This window comes from Peromyscus californicus, unplaced genomic scaffold (genome assembly GCF_007827085.1).
Source record: "Peromyscus californicus insignis strain IS unplaced genomic scaffold, ASM782708v3 Scaffold_4__1_contigs__length_199733344, whole genome shotgun sequence".
Lineage (NCBI taxonomy): Eukaryota > Metazoa > Chordata > Mammalia > Rodentia > Cricetidae > Peromyscus > Peromyscus californicus.
Genome location: NW_026294562.1, coordinates 77145430 through 77169771, shown reverse-complemented (window position 1 = coordinate 77169771; position 24342 = coordinate 77145430). Strand labels below are relative to the sequence as shown.

General features: G+C 50.2%; 1 protein-coding gene and 1 non-coding gene across 2 annotated transcripts; one reads left to right on the top strand and one right to left on the bottom strand.

Moving 5' to 3' along the window:
• Positions 1-1760: 1760 nt before the first annotated feature.
• On the top strand, positions 1761-1834 carry LOC128095870 (small nucleolar RNA SNORD2). Its single transcript, XR_008213464.1, has one exon. It is a non-coding gene; the product is annotated as a small nucleolar RNA SNORD2 (small nucleolar RNA).
• Positions 1835-18214: 16380 nt separating this feature from the next.
• On the bottom strand, positions 18215-24310 carry Lat (linker for activation of T cells). Its single transcript, XM_052712133.1, is given in 16 exon segments — positions 18215-18467; positions 18628-18729; positions 18827-18889; positions 18988-19050; positions 22200-22294; positions 22366-22429; positions 22514-22543; positions 22626-22677; positions 22679-22691; positions 22835-22893; positions 22895-22923; positions 23157-23191; positions 23295-23322; positions 23518-23572; positions 23574-23597; positions 23599-24310. Coding segments are annotated over 15 exon segments (729 nt in total). The 5' UTR covers positions 23623-24310; the 3' UTR covers positions 18215-18467; positions 18628-18634.
• Between the last annotated feature and the right edge of the window lie 32 nt (positions 24311-24342).

Sequence of the window (24342 nt, the reverse complement as noted above, 5' to 3'; positions counted from 1 at the left end):
TAGATTGCATTGTCCCTGTGTTTCCATGCCAACGGAGGAGAGTGCTGGAGGAGAGTCATGAGCCATGGTTACCTTTTTAGAGCTTTATTGGGAGAGGGGGGAGAGAGGGAGAGAGAGGGAGAGGGGGAGGGGGGGAGAAAGAGGGAGAGGGAGAGAGAGAGAGAGAGAGAGAGAGAGAGAGAGAGAGAGAGAGAGAGAGAGAGAGAGCAGAAAGAGAAGAAGGAGGTCTAGACAGAAGGAAGGAGCGGAAAGGAAAGAGAGGGAAGAGGAAGGACGCACAGAGGGCCCACCTGCTTTTTAGGCTGGGACGCCGTCGAAGGCTGATGACGTAATTAAGGACCAAATCCTTACAGCCACATCAGTTTCCAAAGTGCCTGCTACGGCTTTTGCCTCTTGTCTGTCCGGGCCGACATCTTCGCTCATCACTTTTTGTCCTTTTTCAAATGGGGTTTCTTGTTGTTGTGTCTTTTGTTGTATTTTTTGAGACAGGGTCTCTCTGATTAGGCCAGTCTAGGCTTAAACTCTTAGTCCTTCCAGCCCACCTTCCTATTGCTAATATTACATGCCAATGCTGCCACGTTGGCCGAGATCCATCCACTTTCCAGCACTTCTGCCAGCAGCATAAGCTGTGGCTCTGCACACACCACACCTTCTGCCTGATGGTCACTGCACACGCCTCTCCATACACCCCACCTTCTGCCTGATGGTCACTGCACACGCCTCTCTGGCGCTTTGATTTGCATTTCCCTGGCCCCTGGGGAGGTTGGGAATCTGTTGTGTATTTATTTGCTGTTTGAACTTGCTTCTTTGTGAACTGCTTTTTCATGCTCTTTTCCTTTTCTCAGCTGTCTTACTGTTCTCAGTCTATAAGGACTGCCCTGAGTACAGCGACTTGCCTGTCCTACTTGCAAGTGTAGCTTGGCCTCCAATTTTTCATAAGGTAGTTTCTCATATTTTCCCTCTAATACTTTTATATTAGATGGGAATATAAAATATGTACACAGACAGAGTCTCTCTGTCACTCAGGGTGAACTCAAATCCTCAGTCTTTCTGCTCAGTCTCCCCACTGCTGGTATCAGAGTTGTGTGCCGCTGGGCAGTGGTGGCACACGCCTTTAATCCCAGCACTCGGGAGGCAGAGGCAGGCGGATCTCTGTGAGTTCGAGGCCAGCCTGGCCTACCAAGTGAGTTCCAGGAAAGGCACAAAGCTACACAGAGAAACCCTGTCTCAAAACAAACAAACAAACAAAAAAACAAAAAACAGAGTTGTGTGCCAACATGCCTGGCTTTGGTTGGATGTTACCTGACATTTCACTGAGAATATAGGGAAGCTGTCTACAGTGTCTCTCGGCTTCTCATTTTTGTCGTGGTTTGTTTGGTTCTTGTCATTTGTTCCTTGGTTTGCTGTGTGTGTCAATTTTTATGTCAAGATCACGTTCTGTGTAACATGGCAGAGTCAGGATGCTTTGTTCTTGCTGGCCAATTAGTTTATCCAATCAACGAGCTCCAGGTTCAGTAAGAGATTCTGTCTTAGAGAACGAAGGTGGAGAAGCAACTGCGGAACTGATGTCAACCTGTAGCCTACACACTCGTGTTCTCTCTCTCTCTCTCTCTCTCTCTCTCTCTCTCTCTCTCTCCCTCCCTCCCTCCCTCCCTCCCTCCCTCTCTCTCTCTCTCTCTCTCTCTCTCTCTCTCTCTCTCTCTCTCTCTCACACACACACACACACACACACACACACATAAAATTAAAAGAAAAAGATCATGTGAAATGATGGCAATCGGCAATCATCTTTCGGGACTGACCTGAAATGAAGAGATACTCTTGCTAATCACTTACTTGGAAAGAAAAAAAAAAGATCATGCTGCCTCTCTAAAATAAGAGTTCCCGTTGTCTGCTGTAACCTAGATAATGTAGGTGACCCTGGGACAACTCAGAGGTGTCACCTCCTCTGGGATGTGGTCCCTAAACTTAGAACCTTAGCACATCTCATAGATACAAGTTCTAAGTTTGTTACCTTCATTTTGTTTTAGTTTGTTTTAGAGACAGGGTTTCTCTGTGTAGCCCTGGCTGTCCTGGAACTCTCTGTAGACCAGGCTGGCCTTGAAGATTCACCTTCCCCTGCTTCCTGAGTGCTGAGATTAAAGACCTGTGCCACCACCACGCGGCGTTACCTTTGTCTTTATCACTTTATCTGAAGGGATTTTAAATCGTCAAAACCTGCTACCTTTATAAGTAATTCTTGATTATTTATTTATTTTTATTTTCTGTACATTGGTGTTTTGCCTGCATGTATGTCTGTCTGTGTGAGGGTGCTGGGTCCCCTGGAACTGGAGTTACAGACAGTTGTGAGCCACCATGTGGGTACTGTGAATTGAACTCAGGTCCTCTGGAAGAGCAGTCAGTGCTCTTAACCACTGAGCCAGCTCTTCAGCCCACATAGGTAATTTTTTAAGGCCAGTTCCTGTCTGACCTGTAACTCATTATGTAGACTAGTCTCTCCCCAACGCAAGAGACTCACCTGCCTATGCTTCCAGAGTGCTGAGATCAAAGGAATGCATGTGCCACCACACCCACCTGATAATTTTATAAGTGTGGATGTGAGAGGGGTAGATGGGAAGGGGGGGATACAGAAAGAGAGGAGGGAGGGGAAACTGTGGCCGATATGTAAAATAAAAGAAAATTTTTAATTAAATAAAATAAATTAAATTTAAAAAATTACCAAAAGCAATAAATAAATAAAAAAGTAAAGTGTTTTATAACACAAACTAAATGGAGACCCAAGGGTCAAGTTAAGGTATTTTATAACGTTCTCATCCTTGTCGCAGGCTGGGGGAAGGCACGTGCACTACCCACTGCCTTTTCCTAACAGCTGGTGTCTGTTGACATCGGGTAGCGTCAGCTTCCACGAGCTCCTTGCAAGGAAGTCAGACCTTGGGGCGCAGCTTTCGATTTATCTCCCTTCTTCTTCTTCTTTTCTTCCTTGAAGTAGAAAACGTGCCCACATTTGAACCTTGGTGTTTCCTTGCTCTGGAACAACAGACAGACAACAGACAGACAGACAGACTCTAGGGGCAGCGAGACAAATGAGGTTTGAAGCCAGCTTCCACGGTGGTGCTAGCTAACGGGTACCTGCAGGGGGGCTAATTTTCTCAACTGTAAAACAGGTCTGTGCAGAGCTTGAAGAAGAAGTTAAAGGCCTCAGAGCAGATTCTCCATAGATGTGTCCTGTTTGTCCCCACCCCACCCCACCCCACCTCTAACAGGAGGGAACTGCACTTTGTTGAATGGGCTGGAGGTAGGAGGTACCCCCGAATCCAATAAAGAAAGTAGGTTAGTGCTCAGAGGTAATGTAGCTGGGATGTAGATGATGTGGGATTAGCCCGATACTGCAGGTGGAGAAAGTGAGGTATGGGAGGTAAATTGCTTGCTGAAGGTCACACAGCTACAAAGTATTGAGTCTTCCTGACTCTGGGCCTCTCCATCATGGGCTGTGTCCCCTGTGAATCTGGGCGACTCTGCAGCCTCCCACAGCCACCTACACTACTAGCTTCTACATACCCTCACACTTTTCATACTGCCCTGGCATGACTCACAGTCTGCCTCCCTCGGAGAGGCCTCCCTGCGAGGGCCTCAGTTCGCGTCTTACTGGAGGCTTTTCTTGGTTCCCACCCCTCCCCCACCTGGGTGGTGGGGGCAGCTTCTCACACCTGCTGCTCCGTTTAGGACTGAGCTCAGAGGCCATGGAGGGTGGGCGGGGCTCCTGCAGGAGGCCAGAGGCCTGGTCCCAAAGTGGCATATGGGGGTAAGGGGCACACTGTCCCTGCAGTACCCTAGCTCCCCTCATCCTGGGAGACATCAGACAGCCTCTAAAAACCTGTCAGCTGAGAACCAGTACGGGCTTCATGGAAAGATTCTGTCTCATCCTGTCTCAAAAAAAAAAAAAAAGAAGTGAGCCTGGTGGTGGTGGTGGTGGTGGTGGTGCACGCCAGAGGCAGGAATCTCTGAGTTCAAGACCAGCCTGGTCTACAGAGTGAGTTCCAGGAAAGCCAGAGCTACACAGAGAAACCTTGTCTCAAAAAAAAACAAAAAAAAAAAAAAAAAAACAAAAAAAAAAAAACCCCAGCAAATTCTTAGGTAATCTACAAGATGCAACTTACACAATCCGTAAAATGCCCTTATCCGCACGTTATCCACACGTTACATTCCAAGACAGCCAAAGGCTAATTGAAACCATGTATCCTGCCAAGAATGAACTACGCCACACTTCATCTGCAAACTGAGCCAGTTACTAAGTGATTTACAGGAGCTATCCTTGTCTTCAGTTAGACAAAGGGACAACACATGTCTTAGACAGGGCAGGGCAGAATCATTACATGATTCAGAATGGCATCCATTTAAAAATTATGAGTTGTTTGTTTCTAGAATTTTCTATTTAATATTCCTGGAGCAAATTTGCCACAGGTAACTTTAAATGACAGACTATAAATGGCAGGCGAGGAGGAAGTGAGTATAAAGTGAAAACTGCCGGATACAAACGGTCAGAATGATACCATGTATGTAAAGAAGGGTGGGAGTAAGAGCATGCACGTGCATTTGCTTCTATAGTCATAGAAAAATCTACATTTTTGTCTTTTTGTTTTGTTATTGTTGTATAAAACAGGACTTATGTAGTCCAGGCTGGCCTCAAACTCACAATCATTCTACCTCAGCACTCTGAGTAGGGAGATTACAGGCTGAGTCAACATACCTGGGTGACTGTAAACCATTTTTAACATTTATTTTTACTTATTTACTTTATTGAGAGAGAGTGTGTGTGTGCTTACACATGCCACAGCAAGAGTGTGGACATCAGAGACAGTTTTCAGGAGTTAGGTCTCTCCTTCTACCATGTGGGAGCTGGGGCATCAAACTGAGGTCATGGGACATGGCGACAAGCATCTTTGTCCACTGAGCCATCTCACTGGACAATTACTTGATAATTAATAACATCAACTGTGCTTGGGACAAGGACTTGGTTGTTAGGGATGAAATGGGAGGGAAATTTTTTTCCATGGACATCTGTCCCTCAGAATACTGGGAAGCTGGTTCCAGGACCCAGAAGATACCAAAGTATAAAGTGGCCTGGTGTTTACATGTAGCCTACGAAGTCCTCCCGGGCGCCTTAGATCACCTCCGGAACAGTCATGGCACGTCCTTGCTGTGGTGAAGCTTCATGGCCAACCTAATGGGGCTCAGAATCACTATGGGAAGACACACACTCCAGCTGCGTCTAAGAGGGTGTCTCTAGAAAGGTCTAAGAGAGCAGGGAAGGGAAGATAGAGCCTGAATGTGGGTGGCACCCTCCTTTGAGCTGGGGTCCCACCCTGAATAAAAGGAGAAAGTGAGCTGAGCACCAGCCTTCCTCCCTGTCTGTTCTCTGACTGTGGATGCCATGTGAGCATTGCCTCAGACTTGCCCACCATGAAAGACTCACCCTCAAACTGTAGCCAAAACAAGCCCTTCCTTCCTGAAGTTGCTTTTGCCACATATTTTTGCCACAGCAAGGAGAGAACGTAACTAATGCGTTCCTTCCAGGAAAACGCCATTAAATAGAAGCCAGGCTGGAGTGCTGAGCAGATGATGCCAATGGCCAGCAAGACTGCACATGCTCAGTACAGAAGCACTTTCTTCTCCAGATAGGTTCTTCTCTTGTTTGTGTAGACCTCGCTGGACTGGAACTCATGACGACCAGGCTGGCCTTGAATTCACAGAGCTGTGCCTGCCTCTGCCTCCAGAGTGGTGGGATTAAAGTCATGCCTCTTCAGATATTTTTAATCCAAGGCTAGCTGCATCCATGGATGCATGATTCATGGCTAGAGAGCACCCTTTGACACCTTTGGAGCCACAGAAATGCACTGCTCAGCTTATAAAAACGTGAAATGTTCATTGAAAATCGAAATGAAACTAAACTAGAACATACACACCCAAGGCTGCAGGCACTGTGAGATGGTCCACATCTGTGTGAGCCGGAGGTGAAGGCCCATAAGGAAACTACCTGTGCTCCAAATGGAAGCCACAGCAGGCAGCCTGTGGTTGCCCTCTCCTTGGCCCGAGTACTTCCTCCTTAGTTACAGAATTCTGTTTGTATTTGAGGTTGCTATGGGGCCAGATTCAGAAATACAATTCCAAGTATCTTTGCAATGATAAGTGGCCCTGACCTCAGCCGTGGCCTCCCTGAATGAAGATTCTTCATATTTCTCTGACAGGCTTCAAGCTGATGGGAAGGGTCCCCCATTTTCCCTCCCCCCTTTTCCTTCTAACGAGAACACAGACTCGTACACTGGCTGTCACCTCGTCACTCTGAGGTGGAGCTAAGAACTGGAGCAATGAAGCAGAAAAGCGAAGGACTCTGGGTCCCAGACGCTGTCAAGCTGATTCTCCTCCCTGAAGTTGAGAACTACTATGCTGGAAGGTTCATCACTCATACAGGAGACGCTGCAGGTTTATAGATAGATCATGACGATTTCCTGGAATATAGTATTGAAGTATTTCATTTAACAAAATCAGTATAATAGTTTCCAACACATGAAAATACAGAGAACAAAATACTTTTTTTCCCTTCTCTCTCTCTTTTTTTCAGAGCTGAGGACGGAACCCAGGGCCTTGCGCTTGCTAGGCAAGTGCTCTACCATTGAGCTAAATCCCCAACCCCCCCCCCCCCTTTTTTTTTATTTTTAAAGACCCAGATGCTTCCCTCCAGTGCATTTTAATTTAGCTAAGAGATGTAAGCTATTATTTTGTTCCTACTACTGTAGTGAGATCTCTTGCCTATACTGAAATTTGATTTTAAGGCTGGGTGTGGCTTGGTAGAAGAGCAAATGCCTAGCAAACAAGAGGACCTGACTTCCACACCCAGCAGCATGAGAAAAAGTTGATAGCAAGATAATGTACTGTAGCCAGGCACAACGACCTCAGCACACCCACAATCCCAGCACTTGGGAGGCTGAGGCAGGAGGATCACAAGTTTGAGGCCAGCCTGGGCTACATAGAGACTCTGTCTCAAAAAAGAAAATAGTAAGAGTAAGTGTTTTTCTGTGACCATCTGTGCATGCCATAACTATATGCTTATGATCTAACAAGTAATATTAATTTTTAAATCTTTAATTCATATGGAAATTAATTTTAAAAATTAAGTTAATTTTAAAAATTAACTCAGCAGTTAAGAGCACCTGCTGCTCTTCCCGAGAGCAGGAGTTTTTGTCCCAGCACCCACATCAGGGGGTCTCACAGCTTCCTGTAACTCCAGCTCCAGAGATCCCAGCACCTCTGGCTTCTGTAGGCATGCATACCTGTGCATATATATATACACATATACACACATCCCACAAACATAAAAAAATTAAAAATCCATCATAAAATATAACAATCCAGATCCTCTGCAACCTATAGGGCAGGAATAAAGTGTTTGAAATCACATATTGGATAAGGAGCAGTTAATGTCCATAAAATGTAAAAACTCATAACTCAACAATAGCCAAAAAATGACCCAACTTTAAAAGTAGGCAAAAGATTTGTAGACATATCTAAAAAAAAAAAAAAAAAAAAGCCTACAAATGGCCAATAAAAGTGTAAGAGATGTAAGAGATGTTTAATATTAAGGCCTCAGGAAATGCAAATCCAGACCAAAGATTTCATCCTAAACCTATTAGGACAGCCACACCACCACCAGAAACCGCCAGCGTATGACCCGTCAATTCCATTTCCGGGGGTATGTGCAAAAGAATTAAAGGCAAGGCTTCCAACAGATGTGTACACTCTCCGGATCACAGCACCATCACTCACACAAGAGCCACACCACATCTGACACTCGAGTGCATAAATGAAATATGCTCTAGACACGGTGTTATTCAGCCTCTGGAAGGAAAAACTGAGCAAGGTGGCCTGTGGCTCAGAAGGCTGAAGCAGGAGGATCACTTGAGCTCACAAGTTCAAGACCAGCCTGGGCTATATATATATACTGTCTCAAAAATAAATAAATAAATAAATAAATAAATAAATAAATAAATAAATAAAATCTCCATACATGATATAACATGGGACATTATGCTAAGTGAGTGAACCCAGCCACAAAATGACCAGAAATGAAAAATAGAATGTTGGGTGATGGCGGTAGTGGAGAGGGGAAGTGGGACATTGATTAAGGGGTACAGAGTTTTCATTTTGCAAGACGAAAGTATTCTGGAGATCAATCTGTCCTTCAGTGAACGTACCCAATGCTACTGAATTTACATATGGTTGAGATGGTAATTTTATGTCCTATGGGAGCTGTTTTTTTTTGTTTTTAACTACAATTTTTAAAAACCAAGCACTTCAGTAGTCTACCACTTTCACTCTGTTTCATACGGTACCTTCCCCCACTTCCCCAGTCTGGGCATGTCCCTCCTGTTAGAGCTGGAAGGTTGTGAAGCTGAGTGCCTGCCTTCTTTTATGATTTAGTTTTAATTAATGTATGTGAGTGTTTTACCTTCACTTACATCTACGCACATGTGTCCCTGCTAGCCTCCGAAGCCAGAAGACATCAGGATCCCCTGGAACTGGAGTCACAGAGGGCAGCGAGCCACCCCGTGGGTGCCGAGAATGTAATCCAGGTCCTGGTGAGAGCAGATCCAGATGACTCCTCTTAACTGCTGAGCCATTGCTCCCACACTAATCTGCCAGCTTTTGTTTTGTTATTTTTTCAAGACAGGGTCTATGTAGCCCTGGCTGTCCTGGAACTCGCTCTGTAGACCAGGCTGGCCTCAAACACAGAGATCCTCCTGCCTCTGCCTCCCAAGTGTTGGGATTAAAGGTGTGCTCCACCACTGCCCGGCTAATCTGGTAGCTTTTAAAAGCAGTTTATTTGTTTGCTTGCTTGCAGTGGCCGTGTGGAAACTGGACACAGGGCTCTGGTATGCTAGGCAAGTGCTGCGCCACTCCAGCTGTATTTGAACAAAGGCAGCCTGAGTTCTTCGGAACTACTTATCCAGCACTATTGGCTGCGCACTGACTCTGTGGCAAACTCTGTGTGGCCCCCTGGAGTGCTCCTGGAGAGCAAGCAGTACACAGTCCAGAGGACAGAGTCAAGGCACCAGCTGCATCACGGAGTCAGGGGCTGGGGGTGGAGCTCAGGCACAAAGCACGTCCTTAGCGTGTGCAAAGCCCCAGAACCCAGCACTGACATTGGGAAAAAAAGACTAACGTTATAAAGCCAATCCCATGGTGTAACAGGATACAGGGGCACTCGGGGAGGGAAAGGATTGTATAAAGGGAGAATTTTCAGCCCAGACCCAAGTGACTGAAGGTGGCCAGAGCCTCAGACAGAGTAGCAAGTGCAAAGGCCAGGAAACTGAGAGACGTGTCTGAGCTGGCAGGAACTGGGAGGCAGCAAGAGTAATTTTGGGAACAAGTAGGAGGCAGATGGTGGAAACGTTGCCAGCAGCCCCATATACATGAATCTGATAAGAAGCCATCTATTAGCTACCACGAAGAAGTGAGGTAGGATTATGAGTTCTGGGGCCACACATTGACGTTCTGGATAGGGAGCTGGGGGGTGGAGGCGAAGCCCAAATTCTATGACAAGAAAATTAACTATAACAACCAACTCTTTAGTCCTGGAGTAAAGCTGGCCAGTCACTAAGCCTCAGAAAGCTCCATATTTGCCTCAGCATTCACCATATCGGTGAGAAAAGACACCAATCAGTGCGTTCTGACTTCCTTCTCCCGGTGCAGTGGGTGTACTGAGGCCCAGAGACGGGAGTGGAAAGCAAGGCTGGAGCAGAACCAACATCTGGAGGGTGGAGGGTGAAGTCTGGGGGAAGGGCACCCCAGTGTTGATGGTTCTTGCTTATGTGAGAGAAGCCCCAGTTCCACAGAGCTAGTGAAACCTGGGCCCCACCCACCTTGTGGGGTCAATCCCTCTCCCTGACCCTTGAGGAGACTGGAAGTGGGACCTAGTCTGGCTCAAAGGAGTAACACAAGGGACCAGAGGGAGACAGGAGTCACATCGTGCCCATAACCGTGTGGCAGAGCTGGGGTGTCTGGGCTAGCAACAGCAGCCACTATTCAGTGTGCCCACCCCGCGTCCTCATTGACTGCCTGCTCTCTCCCATGATCCCCATGCCTGGCCATGCCTCCAGTGCATCTCTGGCTTTAAACAACCCCAGGGGGTTTCGAGAACTTCCACAGGAACTCGGGAGGACCTGGATGGTCTCCCACACTACTGCAACAATTTGAACACTCTATAGCCCCTGCCATCGCTGCTGGGGTCCCAACTGGGCCACTGACTGGCCATGTGGGCTTGGATAAGTGAACCTATGCTCTGTCTGGTGCGTCTGAAACATACCCAGCCAAACAAGGGCTCTCGGTTACCAACTGACTGACGGTTACCTAAACCCCAGTCTTCCTGAGCCAGCAACTGGCCACCAACCCTGGCAACCTGAGTTTGATCTTCACAATCCACAGTAGAAAATGTCCTTCCTACAAGTTGTCCTCTGCCCTCCACACATACGCCATGTGCATTTGAGTACAGTCAATCAATCAATGCAAATTGCTTTTAATATTTCAATCCAGCCCTTCTGATGGACAGAGCATGTGTTAGGGTGTGTGGGTCCTGGGTCCCATTTGCAGCCTGAAATCAGCCAGTCAAATGCAGTACTTCTGCATCTAGTCACAACTTACCACATCTACGAGGGCCTGTACTCAACTTTCACATTATTTGTCTTTAGAGCAACCTCCTTTTGGGGGCTGGAGAGATGGCTCTTGGAGAGTACCAGGCTTGATTCCTAACACCCAGGTGGCAGCTCACTCACAGATGTCTGTAACTCCAGTCCGGGAAATCCAATGCCCTCTTTTGACCTCCACAGTTACTGTATACACGTGATGCATTTCATACTTGCTGGCAAAAACACTTGAATAAGTAAGAATAATTTTTGGGTTTTTGTTTTGTTTTGTTTTTTTGTTTTTGGCTTTTTGAGACAGAGTGTCTCTATATAGGCTGTCTTGGAACTTATTATGAAGACCAGGCCTTGAACTCATAGAGATCTGCCTGCCTCTGTCTCCCAAGTGCTAAGATTGAAGGTCTGTGCCACCATGCCCAGGAATAAAACATTTTTAAATGTTTTTTATTTTAAAAAAAGTTATAGCATGATCCTGTCTGAATAAATAAACAACAAAAACGTCAGCCCAGCCCAGACTTTGGCAAAGACCAATTTAATGGGATCAGAATCCTGTGAGGAGGCATCCTGATTGTGTGGCCGTCAGAGGTCACTCAAATCCTCAGTGTTTCAATGTCCACACTTTCAAAATAGAGTTAATAAGAGTAGCTGCCTGGCAGGGTTAGAAGATGAGAGCGGGGACACGTCCCAACACGCCACCAAAGTAAGTTCACCACAGTGAGAGTGGGAAGACAGAGGGGAAGGGGTGGGATGGAGCCCAGACCTCCCTCCTGCTCCAAGAACCTCTCTTCCGGCCCCTCCCAGGCCCCGCTGATCACCCGCCTCCCACCCCGCAGTGTCTGATCACCGCCACAAGCTGCCTTCTACTACCCTCAACTGTTCCCGTCAGGCCCCTTGACTTAATTCTCACATGACCAACATGAGAGGAGGTGGGTTTGATGGGCCCCATCCACAGAGATGCAGATCTGCAGAGGAGGTTGGGGCCAAGACCCCTCTGTCTGCTTTGCATGGGGGCTAAAAGATGCTGGGCTCCTGCCCCTCCCCCTCCCAGCACCCCAAGGCATTATCTCCAGGCAGCAGCGGCAGCAGCTGAGCCTCCTGGTATCTCTCTGATCCCCCAGATTTCCGGTTCCCCAAAGACAGCTCAGGATGTGGGGAAGGAGGGGCATGGAGAGGAGGAGGAGACCAAGCAAAAGACAGATGAGAGAGAGAGAGAGAGAGAGAGAGAGAGAGAGAGAGAAGACAAAGGAGAGAAAGATGGAATGACTGTTACCAAGGGACAGTGGCAGACACACAAGAGGGAAAATGCTTCCCAGGCAGAAGCAGACAGACAGAAAGACAGGGAGAAACAGACAAAACATGCAAGAAAGAACAGACAATCGGTGTGGGAAATACACCCCCGCCATTCCAGTACTGGGGAGGTGGGAGCAGGAGGGTCAAAAGTGGAAGGTGGCCAGGCATGGTGGTGGCCTTCAATCCCAGCACTAAGGGCAGAACAGGCAGATCTCTATGAGTTCAAGGCCAGCGTGACTTACAGAGAGATTCAAGCCAGCCAAGGCTACAGAGCGATGTCTCAAAAAAAACAAACAACAAAAAGTTCAAGGTCAGCCAGGGTGGTGTTGGCACGTGCCTTTAATCCCAGCACTCGGGAGGCAGAGGCAGGCGGATCTCTGTGAGTTGAGGCCAGCCTGGGCTACAGAGCGAGTCCAGGACAGGCACCAAAACTACACAGAGAAACCCTGTCTTGAAAAAACACCCCCCTCCAAAAAAAAAAAAAAGTTCAAGGTCACCCTGGCCCTCAACTGCGGAGTGAAGTTAAGGACCAGCCTGTGCTTAAACAGTGTCAAAGAAAAAAAAAAAGTCAGAAAGGTGACACACACACATGCAAAGGGAGACAGAGGCAGAGGCGGGGACATCAAGAATGAGACAAAACCGAAAGCAGTCTGTGGGAGAGGGAGAGAGGAGGGCTTGGGGTGTGGGGTGCTGCAGGGACCCAGAAAACAGAGAAAATTAGTAAGCTTGCGAGTCTGGTGGGAGAGGGTGAGAAGTGCTTAGCACCTACCAGGTACAAGGAGGGGGGGCGGCCCAGAGGCTCAGCAGGAGGGCAAGAACCCTGCCACCTTCTCCCTCAAGGCACTAGGGACCCCTCAGCCCCCTCCCACCCATCGCCCACCCTGGGGTACTGATGCTCTAAGTACCCATCCCACTGTGCTCACCGGGGGGGGGGGGGGGGGGGGGTGTGTGTGCTGTGTCCTAGAGAAGTCTAGGTCAGTGAGAAGTCCTGTGGGGTTAGCGCAACAGAGGGGGGGGGGTCCTGGGAGCCACTCTGAGGGACAAGCCAATGAGTGTGGTGGGTGGGAAAGGGGAGATTCAAAGCAAAGACTGGCCCCGAACTATTCCTGGAGGGAGAACCACATCCTGACTAAGCCCGGCTGTCCTCTCTGGGCCTCATTTTTCTCTTGCTGAACAGTAGCATAGAGACGCCATCCCAGGATGAACAGAATACACACACACACACACAGGGCGCTGCACATGGCATGTGGCGGGTGCCTGAAGCCAGGGCCCTTGCTGCAGCTGATGCTCCCCCAGCATCCTGTCTTTGTGAGTCAAGACGCTTTCATTTACAAACAGCAGACACCCAGCTGAAGCCCGAGGGTGCTGCAGAACCACGTCCAGTAGCCGTAATTTCATGGGTGGGCCTGACCTCTCCTCAGGGTGTATCCAGGCCTCAGTGGAGCTCTCAGGAACCTGCCTCCCTCACCTCCCCATGGGGTCCGCTCCTCAAGGCTCCAGGCCTGTGTCCCGCTGAGTGGCCTCGGGGAGAAAGAGCGTCTTCCCATGTGTCAGGGGGAACTAGCTGACTGTAGTGACTCTTCTGCTTTGCCTTGTTTTTTCCTTCACCAACATAATGGTCACACAGCTCCTCTTCCTCCACCCCCACCAACTGTGATTCTGTTAATAACCATGGAGATAGCTGTGGGGCCTTAAGAAAACCATTTAAACTCTTGGGCCTGGGTCCTTGTCTGCAGAACGGGGCTCCTGTGAGTGCGGTTGTGAGTGACTCACACACATCTCAGCGGTACAGCACCTGCTTTTCTTCAGATGCCTTCTGATTTCCAGTCCCTTTGAGTCCAGGGTAGAATATATAAGATGGGCAAGCCTAGGCTAGTGCCTGGGCTAGGCAGCACAGGGGAGTTCTATCAGCTAGTGACTGGTTCAGGGGAGCCATGTGTCCTGATAAAGCTCAATAAGGATAATTTTAAGTGTTTTTGCTGGCGAGGCCGAGACCTATCTCACGGGATCCTAGGATGTGGTCCCTAGAGCAGCCAGAACCATCACATGATCACATAGGGAAAAGCTGAGAGCTGGGGAGACGGCTGAACGGGTAAATTGCTTGTGCTACACGTGAGGGTCTGAGTTCAGATCCCAGCACACATGTGAAAATCCAGATGTGGTGGCAAGCAAGTAGCTCCGGAAGGCAATGATCAACGAGGCTCTCCTTGTGCCTCCCAGACACAGCCAGCCAATCACTGTGGTCGCTGGACTGTGTGGCCGTTTCTCCGTTAGCCCACAGCCTCCTCACGCTCTCCCTCCTCTAGGCCATTTGCCTCCCCTAGCCAGCCTCCACAACTAGTGCAGAGATAGTGCTAAAACAGAAACTTGGCCAAGTCATCCTGGGCTCCACAGCCTCCAGGGACCAGCCATGGTCTCAGGATGAAGCTGTCGGCCTGCTCAGCCCCTCCGTCCACCCTCATGTCTGTTGTGGAATAATCTTTTTGTACACTGTGAGGATATGTCATTCAGATTGGCTTAATAACGAGCTGAATGGCCAATAGCTAAGCAGACTTTCTAGGTACAGAGGATGCTGGGAAGAAGAGAGCTAGTTAGAAATAAGCCCAAGCTATCTGCCAAGCCTTCATAAATAATCAGTCGTCTCTGTCTAGTGACTTGGCAGCGGCTGGCAGGACAGAGAAAGACTAGCTACATGGGTCTGTGCTTTCTCCTGTATCCTAACTAGATTTCCTTCAGCTCTTCAAGTCACCTCAGGGCTTTGGTATATGTTGCCCCTAAAGCCTAGAGCACCTTGGGTAATTCATCCAATTGTCACAAACCAACCAATGACACCCTCTCCCATGGCTGCTTGTGCCACACACACGTGCCCACCCTTCCTTCCTGGGCCTTGATCTTGTTTTTGTTTTGTGTTTATTTTGTTTGTTTTCCAGACAGGGTCTTGCTATGTAGCCCTGGCTGACCTGGGTGGGACTTGCTATGTAGACCAGGCTGGCCTTGAACACACAGGCTCTGCCTGCCTCTACCTCCCAAGTGCTGCAGTTAGACACACACCACCATGCCCTGGCCCTTGATTTTAATTATTACGAAATCACTCAGATCTGAAAACACTTGAAGAACAATTATGGAACACTTGGGGAACCCTCCCCGATCACACTGTTTTGGGGGAGGCAGTGCTGGGGACAGAGCTCAGACCTTCCCATGTGCACAAGCGCTCTGCCACCGACTACCCCAGGCCCAAACTGCACAGTTCACTGAGGCCTTCACTCAGCTCCCATCTCAGTTCTCTCCCTCCACTCAAGGTAACTCGGCCCCAAATTTGGTATTCTTTACCTGCCTTGATACACCACATTCGGGTGTCCCTGAGCAACATGTACAGAGAACATGCCTAATCCAAACATCTGAAACCCAAGATATTCCAAAATATAAAACATTCTGAGTGCTGACATGATGTCCTGAGCAGAAAATCTTCTTCTGACTTCATGGAGTGGGTTTCAGTAGGTGCATTCAAAATAATGTATAAACCTGCCTTCAGACTATGTGTAGAAGGTGTGTATGAAACATAAGAATTCCATGTTTACATTTGGATCCCATTCCCGATAGCCAAACATTCCAAATTAAAATAACAACAACAATAATAATAATAATAATAATAACAATAATAAATCCAAGCAGAGGCAGATGGACTCGATGCGTTCAAGGACAGAGTTCCAGGGCAGCTAGGGCTAAACAATGAGACCTATCTAAACAAAGGAATCCAAATCAGCATGGAGCTCCTGGCGAGGGACCCACATGCATTTCACATCTTTAGTTGCCCTCACATGGCTCCCTTTGCTGCCTCCATGCATGCATGCTCTGCCAGCTATGTCTCTCCTGCTGATGGGCCTGACTCATTCTGCTGCTGGCATCCCACCGGGGGCAGCGTCCCACCGGGGGCGGCGTCCCACCGGGGACGGCATCCCACCGGGGACGGCATCCCACCAGGGGCAGCGTCCCACCGGGGACGGCATCCCACCGGGGACGGCATCCCACCAAGGACGGCATCCCACCGGGGGCGGCGTCCCACCAAGGACGGCATCCCACCAGGGGCAGCGTCCCACCAAGGACGGCGTCCCACCGGGGACGGCATCCCACCAAGGACGGCATCCCACCAGGGGCAGCGTCCCACCAGGGACGGCATCCCACCAGGGGCGGCGTCCCACCGGGGGCGGCGTCCCACCAAGGACGGCATCCCACCAGGGACGGCATCCTGCCCATCACTAGCACTGGCTCCCTCTGTGGTGTCCTGCTGTGACCACTGCAACACTGCCCTGTACAGCTTGTGCCTGTCCATCCACTGAGTTGGTAAAGGTCCTACTCAGGGAATCCACTAAGTAAAAGGGCCTGTCTGTCTTCAGCTTTACCATTTGTTGCTAGATTTTGTTGACAAGGTTGCTCTTTCTGCCAATTTGTCTTTGTTAGTAAACTGCTATTGGTACCTCTGCCTATTCCTCCTAACCCCGACACCCAAATAAAAAGATCTAAGTCCATTAACTTACACCGAGGCTTCCCACACCCTCGCCCTTCAATCTGCTCAGCTGGATAATCTGAAGGGCTTCCCTGTCTCCAGCTGTTGGCACTTCGCAAAATAACCAGAATACGGAGGCTACCAAAAGGCATCGTAGCGACTCCGGAGGCCCAGATCTGATCATAGATTGACCTTTCTGACTGTGCATCTTTGAGCAAGTTACCTCACCTCTCTGAAATCTGTTCCCTTACCTACAAAATGTCATTAACTGTCAACAGGGAAGCCACAGTGATTGTGGGAGGAGTGCCTGGAACTACTAGCTCTCTGTATTCATCAGAGCAGCGTTGGTTACACAACAGACACTCCAAGTCAGCTGCTGACACACTATGATTTACCGGCCCACATGACCCAGAGGTTGTAGGTTTGTGATTAGATTCAGGAAAATGGTCATGTCTCAATCACCCTTCTCCTTTCCATGGTTTTATTCACAGGCAGGCCATGCAAATGGGGTCTCCAGAACTACATCCTTCTGGCCCAGTAACAGCTGGGATCAAAAGGGGTCTCCTGAAAAATCCCAGGCCCATCCCACTGCCCAGCAGGCCACAGGCCCGACCTGAACCATCATGCAAGGCAGGAGAGGACCAGCTCACGTCCCAGGATGGAGAGGGCTGCGTTGGCATCTCTAAACCCACAAAGAATGGAACTGGGACAAGAGTGGGTTCTGAAGGAGACCAAGAGAAAACTCCCAGAACACGGGCGATGGAGCCAGGCCAGACAAATAGGCAGACTCACCAGGCCATTCCCAGTCCAGACCTAGTAAGCTGGCAGTGAGACCAGCAGTCATGTCTCCACACAGCGGCACTGAAGCTTGCTGCCTACACCTGAACTTCAGGCGCCTTCGCCACTTTGGTGGCGGGTAGGATATTTTCCCACTATGTGTATTAGGCTGGCTTTAAACTCCTGGGCTCCAGAAATCCTCCTGTTCCACCTTTGGAACAGCTGAGAGTACCGTATTCGCCACCATGTCTGACTTGCTCAGACCACTTCAGTTATTTCACTGAGAACCACACAAAAGACAAGACCCAAGATACCTCCTGAGGTCATCAAGGCCAGCCCTTTGCAAGTAGAAGGAACGAGGGTCACCAAGGTAGGGTCTTGCTGCTGGCACACACTCCCACCCAGAGGTGCCCTGTACCCTGATCTGTCACTGTCACAATGTCACTGCACGTCCATGTGGGGAGATACATTCTGAACCCCAAAAGGGCCAGGCTGGGTCAAAGGCCTCACTTAGAAAATGGCTAAGTCCAAGTCATGGTCTTCTGTCACTTACAGCCTTTAAAACCAAGACAGTTAAGAGGGCGGTGGGGCCCCTGTGGAGGAGGGAGACCCACAGACAGACAGACAGACAGACAGACAGAGCTATCCAGACTCTCTGATGCAGACTTGGACACATGGACACACACACCCCCCAGACTCACAGGTCATGTATGCCCACATTCACAAACATCCCACAAAGAAAAGGATGGTCCTCAATCTAACACTACCTTCACTCAGCCTTCCAGGACCCCACAGCCAACAGAGCTGCTGACAGCTGTGCACGCTGGTACACACCTGTACTCCCAGCACCAGGGAGGCAGAGGCAAGATGATCACCCACAAGTTCAAGGCCAGCCTGATCTACACGGCAAGACCCTGCCCCAATAAAAACAAACAAACAAACAAACAAATAACGAAAGGAAGACTATGGGCCATCACGGCCTTTATTCCATGACAGAGTCAAGCAGGAACTAGATTCATTCTCAGGCTTCGTCAGAAGATGCAGAATACTGGGGACACAGATTGGTCCCCAAAGTGACAATAAGTTAGGGGGATTCTCAGACTGTTGACAAGGCAGAGGTTAAATGGGACTCTCTTGGAGTTACTTCCAGCTGCCCAGTTCTGCCCTCCCAGCAAGGCTAGTTCCAGGACAGATGGCTGCAGCTGAAACACAACAGGGCGGGGAGACGGGGGCAGAGTCACTGAGTCATGAAACCAACTGGGTACCCAGGCCACCAAGTACGTGCCTAACCATTGGGGGTGGCCAGGAAGGGGGGTCCTGGAGAGAAGGCCCAAGGCAGGGGTGGGGACAGAGGCCACTCACCAGGCTCTCAGTTAAGTTCCTGCAGATTCTCATAATCGGGAGCTTCCTCTCCCTCCACTCCTTCCTCTTCTTCATCTTCCACCTCCTGGGACTTCAAGGTGGCTGGGAGGGAGAGACAGAGGGAGACTGGGGTTCAGCCTGCAGGCTATCTGCTGAAGGCAGCTCTCCAGCTTCTGCCCCCTTACACCTCGATACACACCCAGCTCAGCCCCGGTCACTGGCTGCAGCTCCTGGGACACATTCACATACTCCCGGCTCCCATCTGTGGGGGACAGATCAAGACAGACAGTAGTGCGAAGGGCAGGCCATGTGGAGGGTGGGAGAGGCTATGGGCCGTACACAGAGTGCAGAGTCACCTACCCAGAGATGCTTCTGCACTCTCCTCGCTCTCGGGGACGTTCACGTAATCTTCACCCGACTCCACTGTAGGACAGAAATTGCAGTGTAGTTACTTAAGACCCTCAGCCAGGCACTGGTTCCCAGAGGCCCCCCTCAGCCAGGCACTGGTTCCCAGAGGCCCCCCTCAGCCAGGCACTGGTTCCCAGAGGCCCCCCTCAGCCAGGCACTGGTTCCCAGAGGCCCCCCTCAGCCAGGCACTGGTTCCCAGAGGCCCCCCTCAGCCAGGCACTGGTTCCCAGAGGCCCCCCTCAGCCAGGCACTGGTTCCCAGAGGCCCCCCTCAGCCAGGCACTGGTTCCCAGAGGCCCCCCTCAGCCAGGCACTGGTTCCCAGAGGCCCCCCAGGCCTCCAAACACAGCCTTCCCCCGAGGCAGTCCCACAGGATATAGAGAGAATATTCAGGAGAAGCAAGGGGAGCAGCCTGGGAAGGGCAAGGGCCATGGAGGTGGACAGAGATCCACTGGACCAGAGCCACTGGGGAAAATCAAACAGTGACAGTATGGGACTCTGAGAGTATGGCGGGGAACAGGGATCAAAGGAGCTCAGAGGACAGACGTCTTGGTGGCATGTGGAAGAGATGGCACACTTGGTCCAGATGGTGTCCCCTCTTCATCAGACCTGTCTGGCTTCTCAATATTACTAGCCATTGCCCATACTACACCTTCCCAGGCCCATATATATCACTCGCTATGTTACGTGGCTTTTTGCTTTCTGGTTTCACAGCTGCCTGGATTCTGTATGAGCATGAAGACAAGCTGGGCTTTGGAGCCAAATATCCTGATTCAAACCCCAGTTCCAGCACCAACCAGCTATGTTACCTCAGATAAGTTACCTAAACGCTCTGTGACTCAGTTTCCTCATTTGTCAAATAAAGTTCATAACAGGACCTGCCCCGCAGGACTATTGTGAGGACTGAAACAGTAAATAGTAAAATGGAGCCTGCCATACACTATGTGCTACCAAGTATCTATTAATAAACCCACTGGGTATGGCAACACATGCTTGTGGGCCCCGAAAGCTGAGATAGGAGGTAACTTGAGCTCCAGGGTTAAAGGCCAAATTGGGCATCACAATAGCAAGACTATGTCAATCAATCAGTCAATAGAAATGAAAAAATAAACCCTAGCATAGTACAGAGACAGATGTGAGGGGCAGGAGGGAAGGGGGTAGTCAGCAGAGTACCCAGGAACTGTGAGGTTTAATGAGTTAATGTATACTACAAGGGCATAAAGTCGGTCCTCAGGTACCAGTACCTCTTTTAGTATCTTTGTGTGTATGCTATGCAGATGCACACACCCATGAACACGTGGAGGCTTTATCCGCTCCACCTCAGTCCACTGAGACAGTGCCTCTCGATGAACTTAAAATTAGTCATTTTGGCCCTAGCAAATAATTCTTTTATCTTTACAAATTTGCTGAATTGACTCACTAAATCCCTAACATAACCCAGCAGACATACCCAGGAAATGAGTGAGGGGATGGATGGATGGATGATGGATGGATGGATGGATGAACAGATGGATGATGGACAGATGGATGATGGATGGATGAATGGATAGATGATGGATGGATGGATGATAGATGGATGGATGAATGATAGATGGATGAATGATGGATGGATAGATGGATGGAAAGAATCACTTAAACAGTCTCGGGGTTTCAGGAGAGAAATGACAAATTAGAAATCTGGACTACAAATGGAACCAGAGGCCAGGGTGTGATGGAATATGCCTACAATCCCAGCACCCAGCAGAGAGAGGCAATTGGATCTCTATGGGTTAAAGGCTAGACTAGTCTACAAAGCAAGTTCCAAGGCAGCCAGGGCTACACAGTGAGATTCTGCCTGAAACAAAACCAAAGCAAACAGAGCTAGGGTACAGACATAATATTCTAGGGTAAATACAGAAAGTTGGGTGTTCCTGAATTAAAACTCCAAAATTCAGAATATCCCCAAATCCCAAACCTTTGAGGTACTGGTGTAATGCCACAAAAGATTAACTAAAATTTGCATAAGCTACCTCCAAAGCTGAGCATGGTGGCATACACCTTTAATCTCAGCACCTAGGAGGCAGAGGCAGGTAGATCTTTGTGAGTTTGAGGCCAGCCTGGTCTACATTTCAAGTTCCAGGACAACCAGGGCTACATAGTGAGACCCTGTCTCAAAACAAAACAAAATCCTACCTTCAGACGATATATATATATATATCTCCAACAAAATTCACTATATATCTGTAGATATTCTCAAATCTGTATCGTGGTGTTTCAGGTAAGAGACCACTCATGCTACACAGAGAGAAGAGGATAGAACACCAAAGATCACCAAACCCTAAGGGAAGTTCAGGGAAGGGACAGCAGGAATGGAAGAGACCAACGCAGAAAAAAACGCAGCCCAAGAGAAACAAAGACCACATGGTAAACAGAAGAAAGCTTCAGTGAGAGAGCGTGTGAGTGAGACAAGACAGACAGACAGACAGAGACAGAGAGAAACAACCTCTAACCAAAGTTCTTACAGATACATTAGATGACATTCCTTCCATGAAACAAGAACAGGGCACTATACAAAAAGAACACTGAGAAAGCCCCCAAAAAGAGCTTTCAGGTAAGAGAAATGATTTTTCTCTTTTCTTTTTGTTGGTGGCAGTGCTGTTTTGGTTTTTTTTTTCTTTTTTTCCCTGAGACAGGGTTTCTCTGTGTAGCTTTGCGCCTTTTCCTGGAACTCACGGGGTAGCCCAGGCTGGCCTCGAACTCACAGAGATCCGCCTGGCTCTGCCTCCCGAGTGCTGGGATTAAAGGCGTGTGCGCCACCACCCGCCCGGCGCTGTTTTGGTTTTTGAAGCAGGGTCTCACTATATCGTCCAGGCTAGCCTCAAAACTCAACCCTCCTACCCAGACTCCTGATGCCAGGGTTATAGGCGTGTGCCCTCGCACCCAACCCAGAAATAAAATTTCAATGGAAGGGTTAAAGAAGAGTCAGGAAACTTCTTAGACAACAGAAAAAACGGTAAGACAAAAGAGGGAGGAAGGAAAAGCAAGGCAATCCGAAGTTGAAGAGCAGGAAGGTCCAACATCTGAAGGAGGAAATGGAAGGGCGGCGATCATCGCAGAAGATGAGAGGGAAGAGAGGTGTAGCTAGCAGCACATGGCGGAAGGAGGTAGACAGAAACCCTGACTCACTGGAGAAGGCGCTGTCTCGGAGGCCAGGGTTGCTGGGCACAGGGGCAGAGGAGACCACGGGAACGGCGGCAGGGGTGCTGTCAGGGAGCACCTCTCTGGAAGGAAGGGATGAGGAGGTGAGAAAGGGTCCCCAACTTCCACCCCCACCTCCCCGCTCCCCACTCACAGGTAGCCCTCATTGGGATAGTCGTCCTCGTCCTCATCTTCATCCACATTCTCACAGGCTGGCTCTGTGAGGAATGAGAAGTCAGCGTGACCTGGGACAGATCCAGCCATCCCCCACCCCGCCCGGTTCCCCCAGACCCTAGACCCACCCTGGTTCTCGTAGCTCGCCACACTGTTGGCTTCAAAGAGAGAGGGGAGGAAGATGGAGTCAGCTCAGGCTGCACACCCTCTCCCCAGCCCGCTAACCCTGGGCACGCTTACCATCCTCTGAATCTTGCCGGGAAGATGGCACCCGATGGGAACCCCCCAAGGGGCTGTGGGGATCTCCTGGAAGTCAAAGGTCAGGGACCAGGTCTAAGTAGGGACTCTGGGGCAAGCGGGGGTTGCAACAGGGGAAAAGCCACGTCCCCCCATCCTAGAAGGTGAAGGAGGCACAGTGGATCAGAGGGAGGGAGCTGAGGGGTACTCACGGAATGGGGAGCAGGTCTGGCTGCCTCAGGGGTGGGAAGGAAGTAACAAGAGGGTAGGAACGTGGCAGTTGTTCGGGGGACGGTTATTTCTGAGGACATAGAACCAAGCTTGAGGGAATGACCTCCAGACACCACCACCCCCGACCCACGTCCAGGTCTCTAAGGACAGATGTACCCCTAAAAACCATGTCCTAAACAGGCATGGGGGCTCCCACTTTCCCCCAACCCATCCCAGGTAATAGCCCTACAGACAGTTTAGGGTGAGCAGGACAAAGGCACACTCCCAAGAACCCTCAAGGAAGGCCAAGGACACTGAACTCACGAGGTGGTTTGATGAGGATGCTCCTTGGGTACAAACTGGTAGGAAAGAGGCAGCTTGGGTATAGGCCCAAGAGGGCCCCCAGCCCCCAAGCCCTCCCGTCAGAAACAAAGGGAAAACACATGGGGGGATGGGACTCACCTTTCTGTGGAGGCACTCTCATAGGAGGCTGGAGGAGAGAGGGGCCAATGAGGCAGGAATCAGGGGTGCACCGAGAACAAAGACACTCAGTCCCCATCCCATCACGTCCCCCCACAGCAGGGACTGAGGTAGGGGACAGTTAGAGGGAGCCAGGGGCTGGGGAGGGCATGAGGATCCAATGGGGCGTGACCTGCACCCAGTACCCCCAGAACTCCCCACTTACCTGGCAACTCACGGCAGCGCACACACAGGGCAGCCAGGAGCGTGACCAAGAGGGGGCAGCAGCAGGAGGCCCAGCTCCAGGAGGGCTCAGAGTGTCTGCTGCCATCTGCAGAGCACCTGCCCCAGACCCTGCCGCGCTGCAGCCCCTCCAGGCGGAGCGGCAGCAGGGGGTGTGGGACTGAGCGCGCCCCAGCCTGGGAATCCGCGGCGGCAGGCAGCTGCGTCCTCCTTTGGGGCTCAACGACCCCCACTTCCTTGCTGGACTGAGTGTGAGATCAGGGCCGGCAGTTTCTAGGCTCGGAGCCTGAGCTGGGGCCTGTGCCCCAGCTACCAGACGCGCGATCCCTGTGCCCAGCTGTACCTGCCCCTCTCTTGCTCCCCGCCTGCCTCTTCTCCTCCTCCTCACCACCCGCGTGCGACAGGAAGCTGTGGTGAGGGCAGGAAATCATCAGGCTCCTCAGCCGGCTGCGCCTGCCCCCTGCCCACTCACCCCCACCCAGTTGTGGGAAGGGGGAGGAGGCAGAGGGACTGTGTGAAGGAAGGGGTCTGAGGCTGCAGGATCAGACAACCCCTCCACTGGGAAGGGAGACGACCTGGCCAGCTGTGTCCCCCCCAAGCCTGGGTGGGAGGACTGTACGGAGGCTCTGTCAGGGGACTGTGTGGAGCAAGGGCGGCACCGCCCCCACCTCCCAGGCTAGGCCTCTGGGAGAGCAACTTCCAGGGACCACAGTGAGTCACGGTCACACTGAAGCAACTCACCCAGAAAAGAGCAGTTCTCCAGATCACCTAGCCCAGAAGACAGGGACCTACCCACAGGGTGACCCCG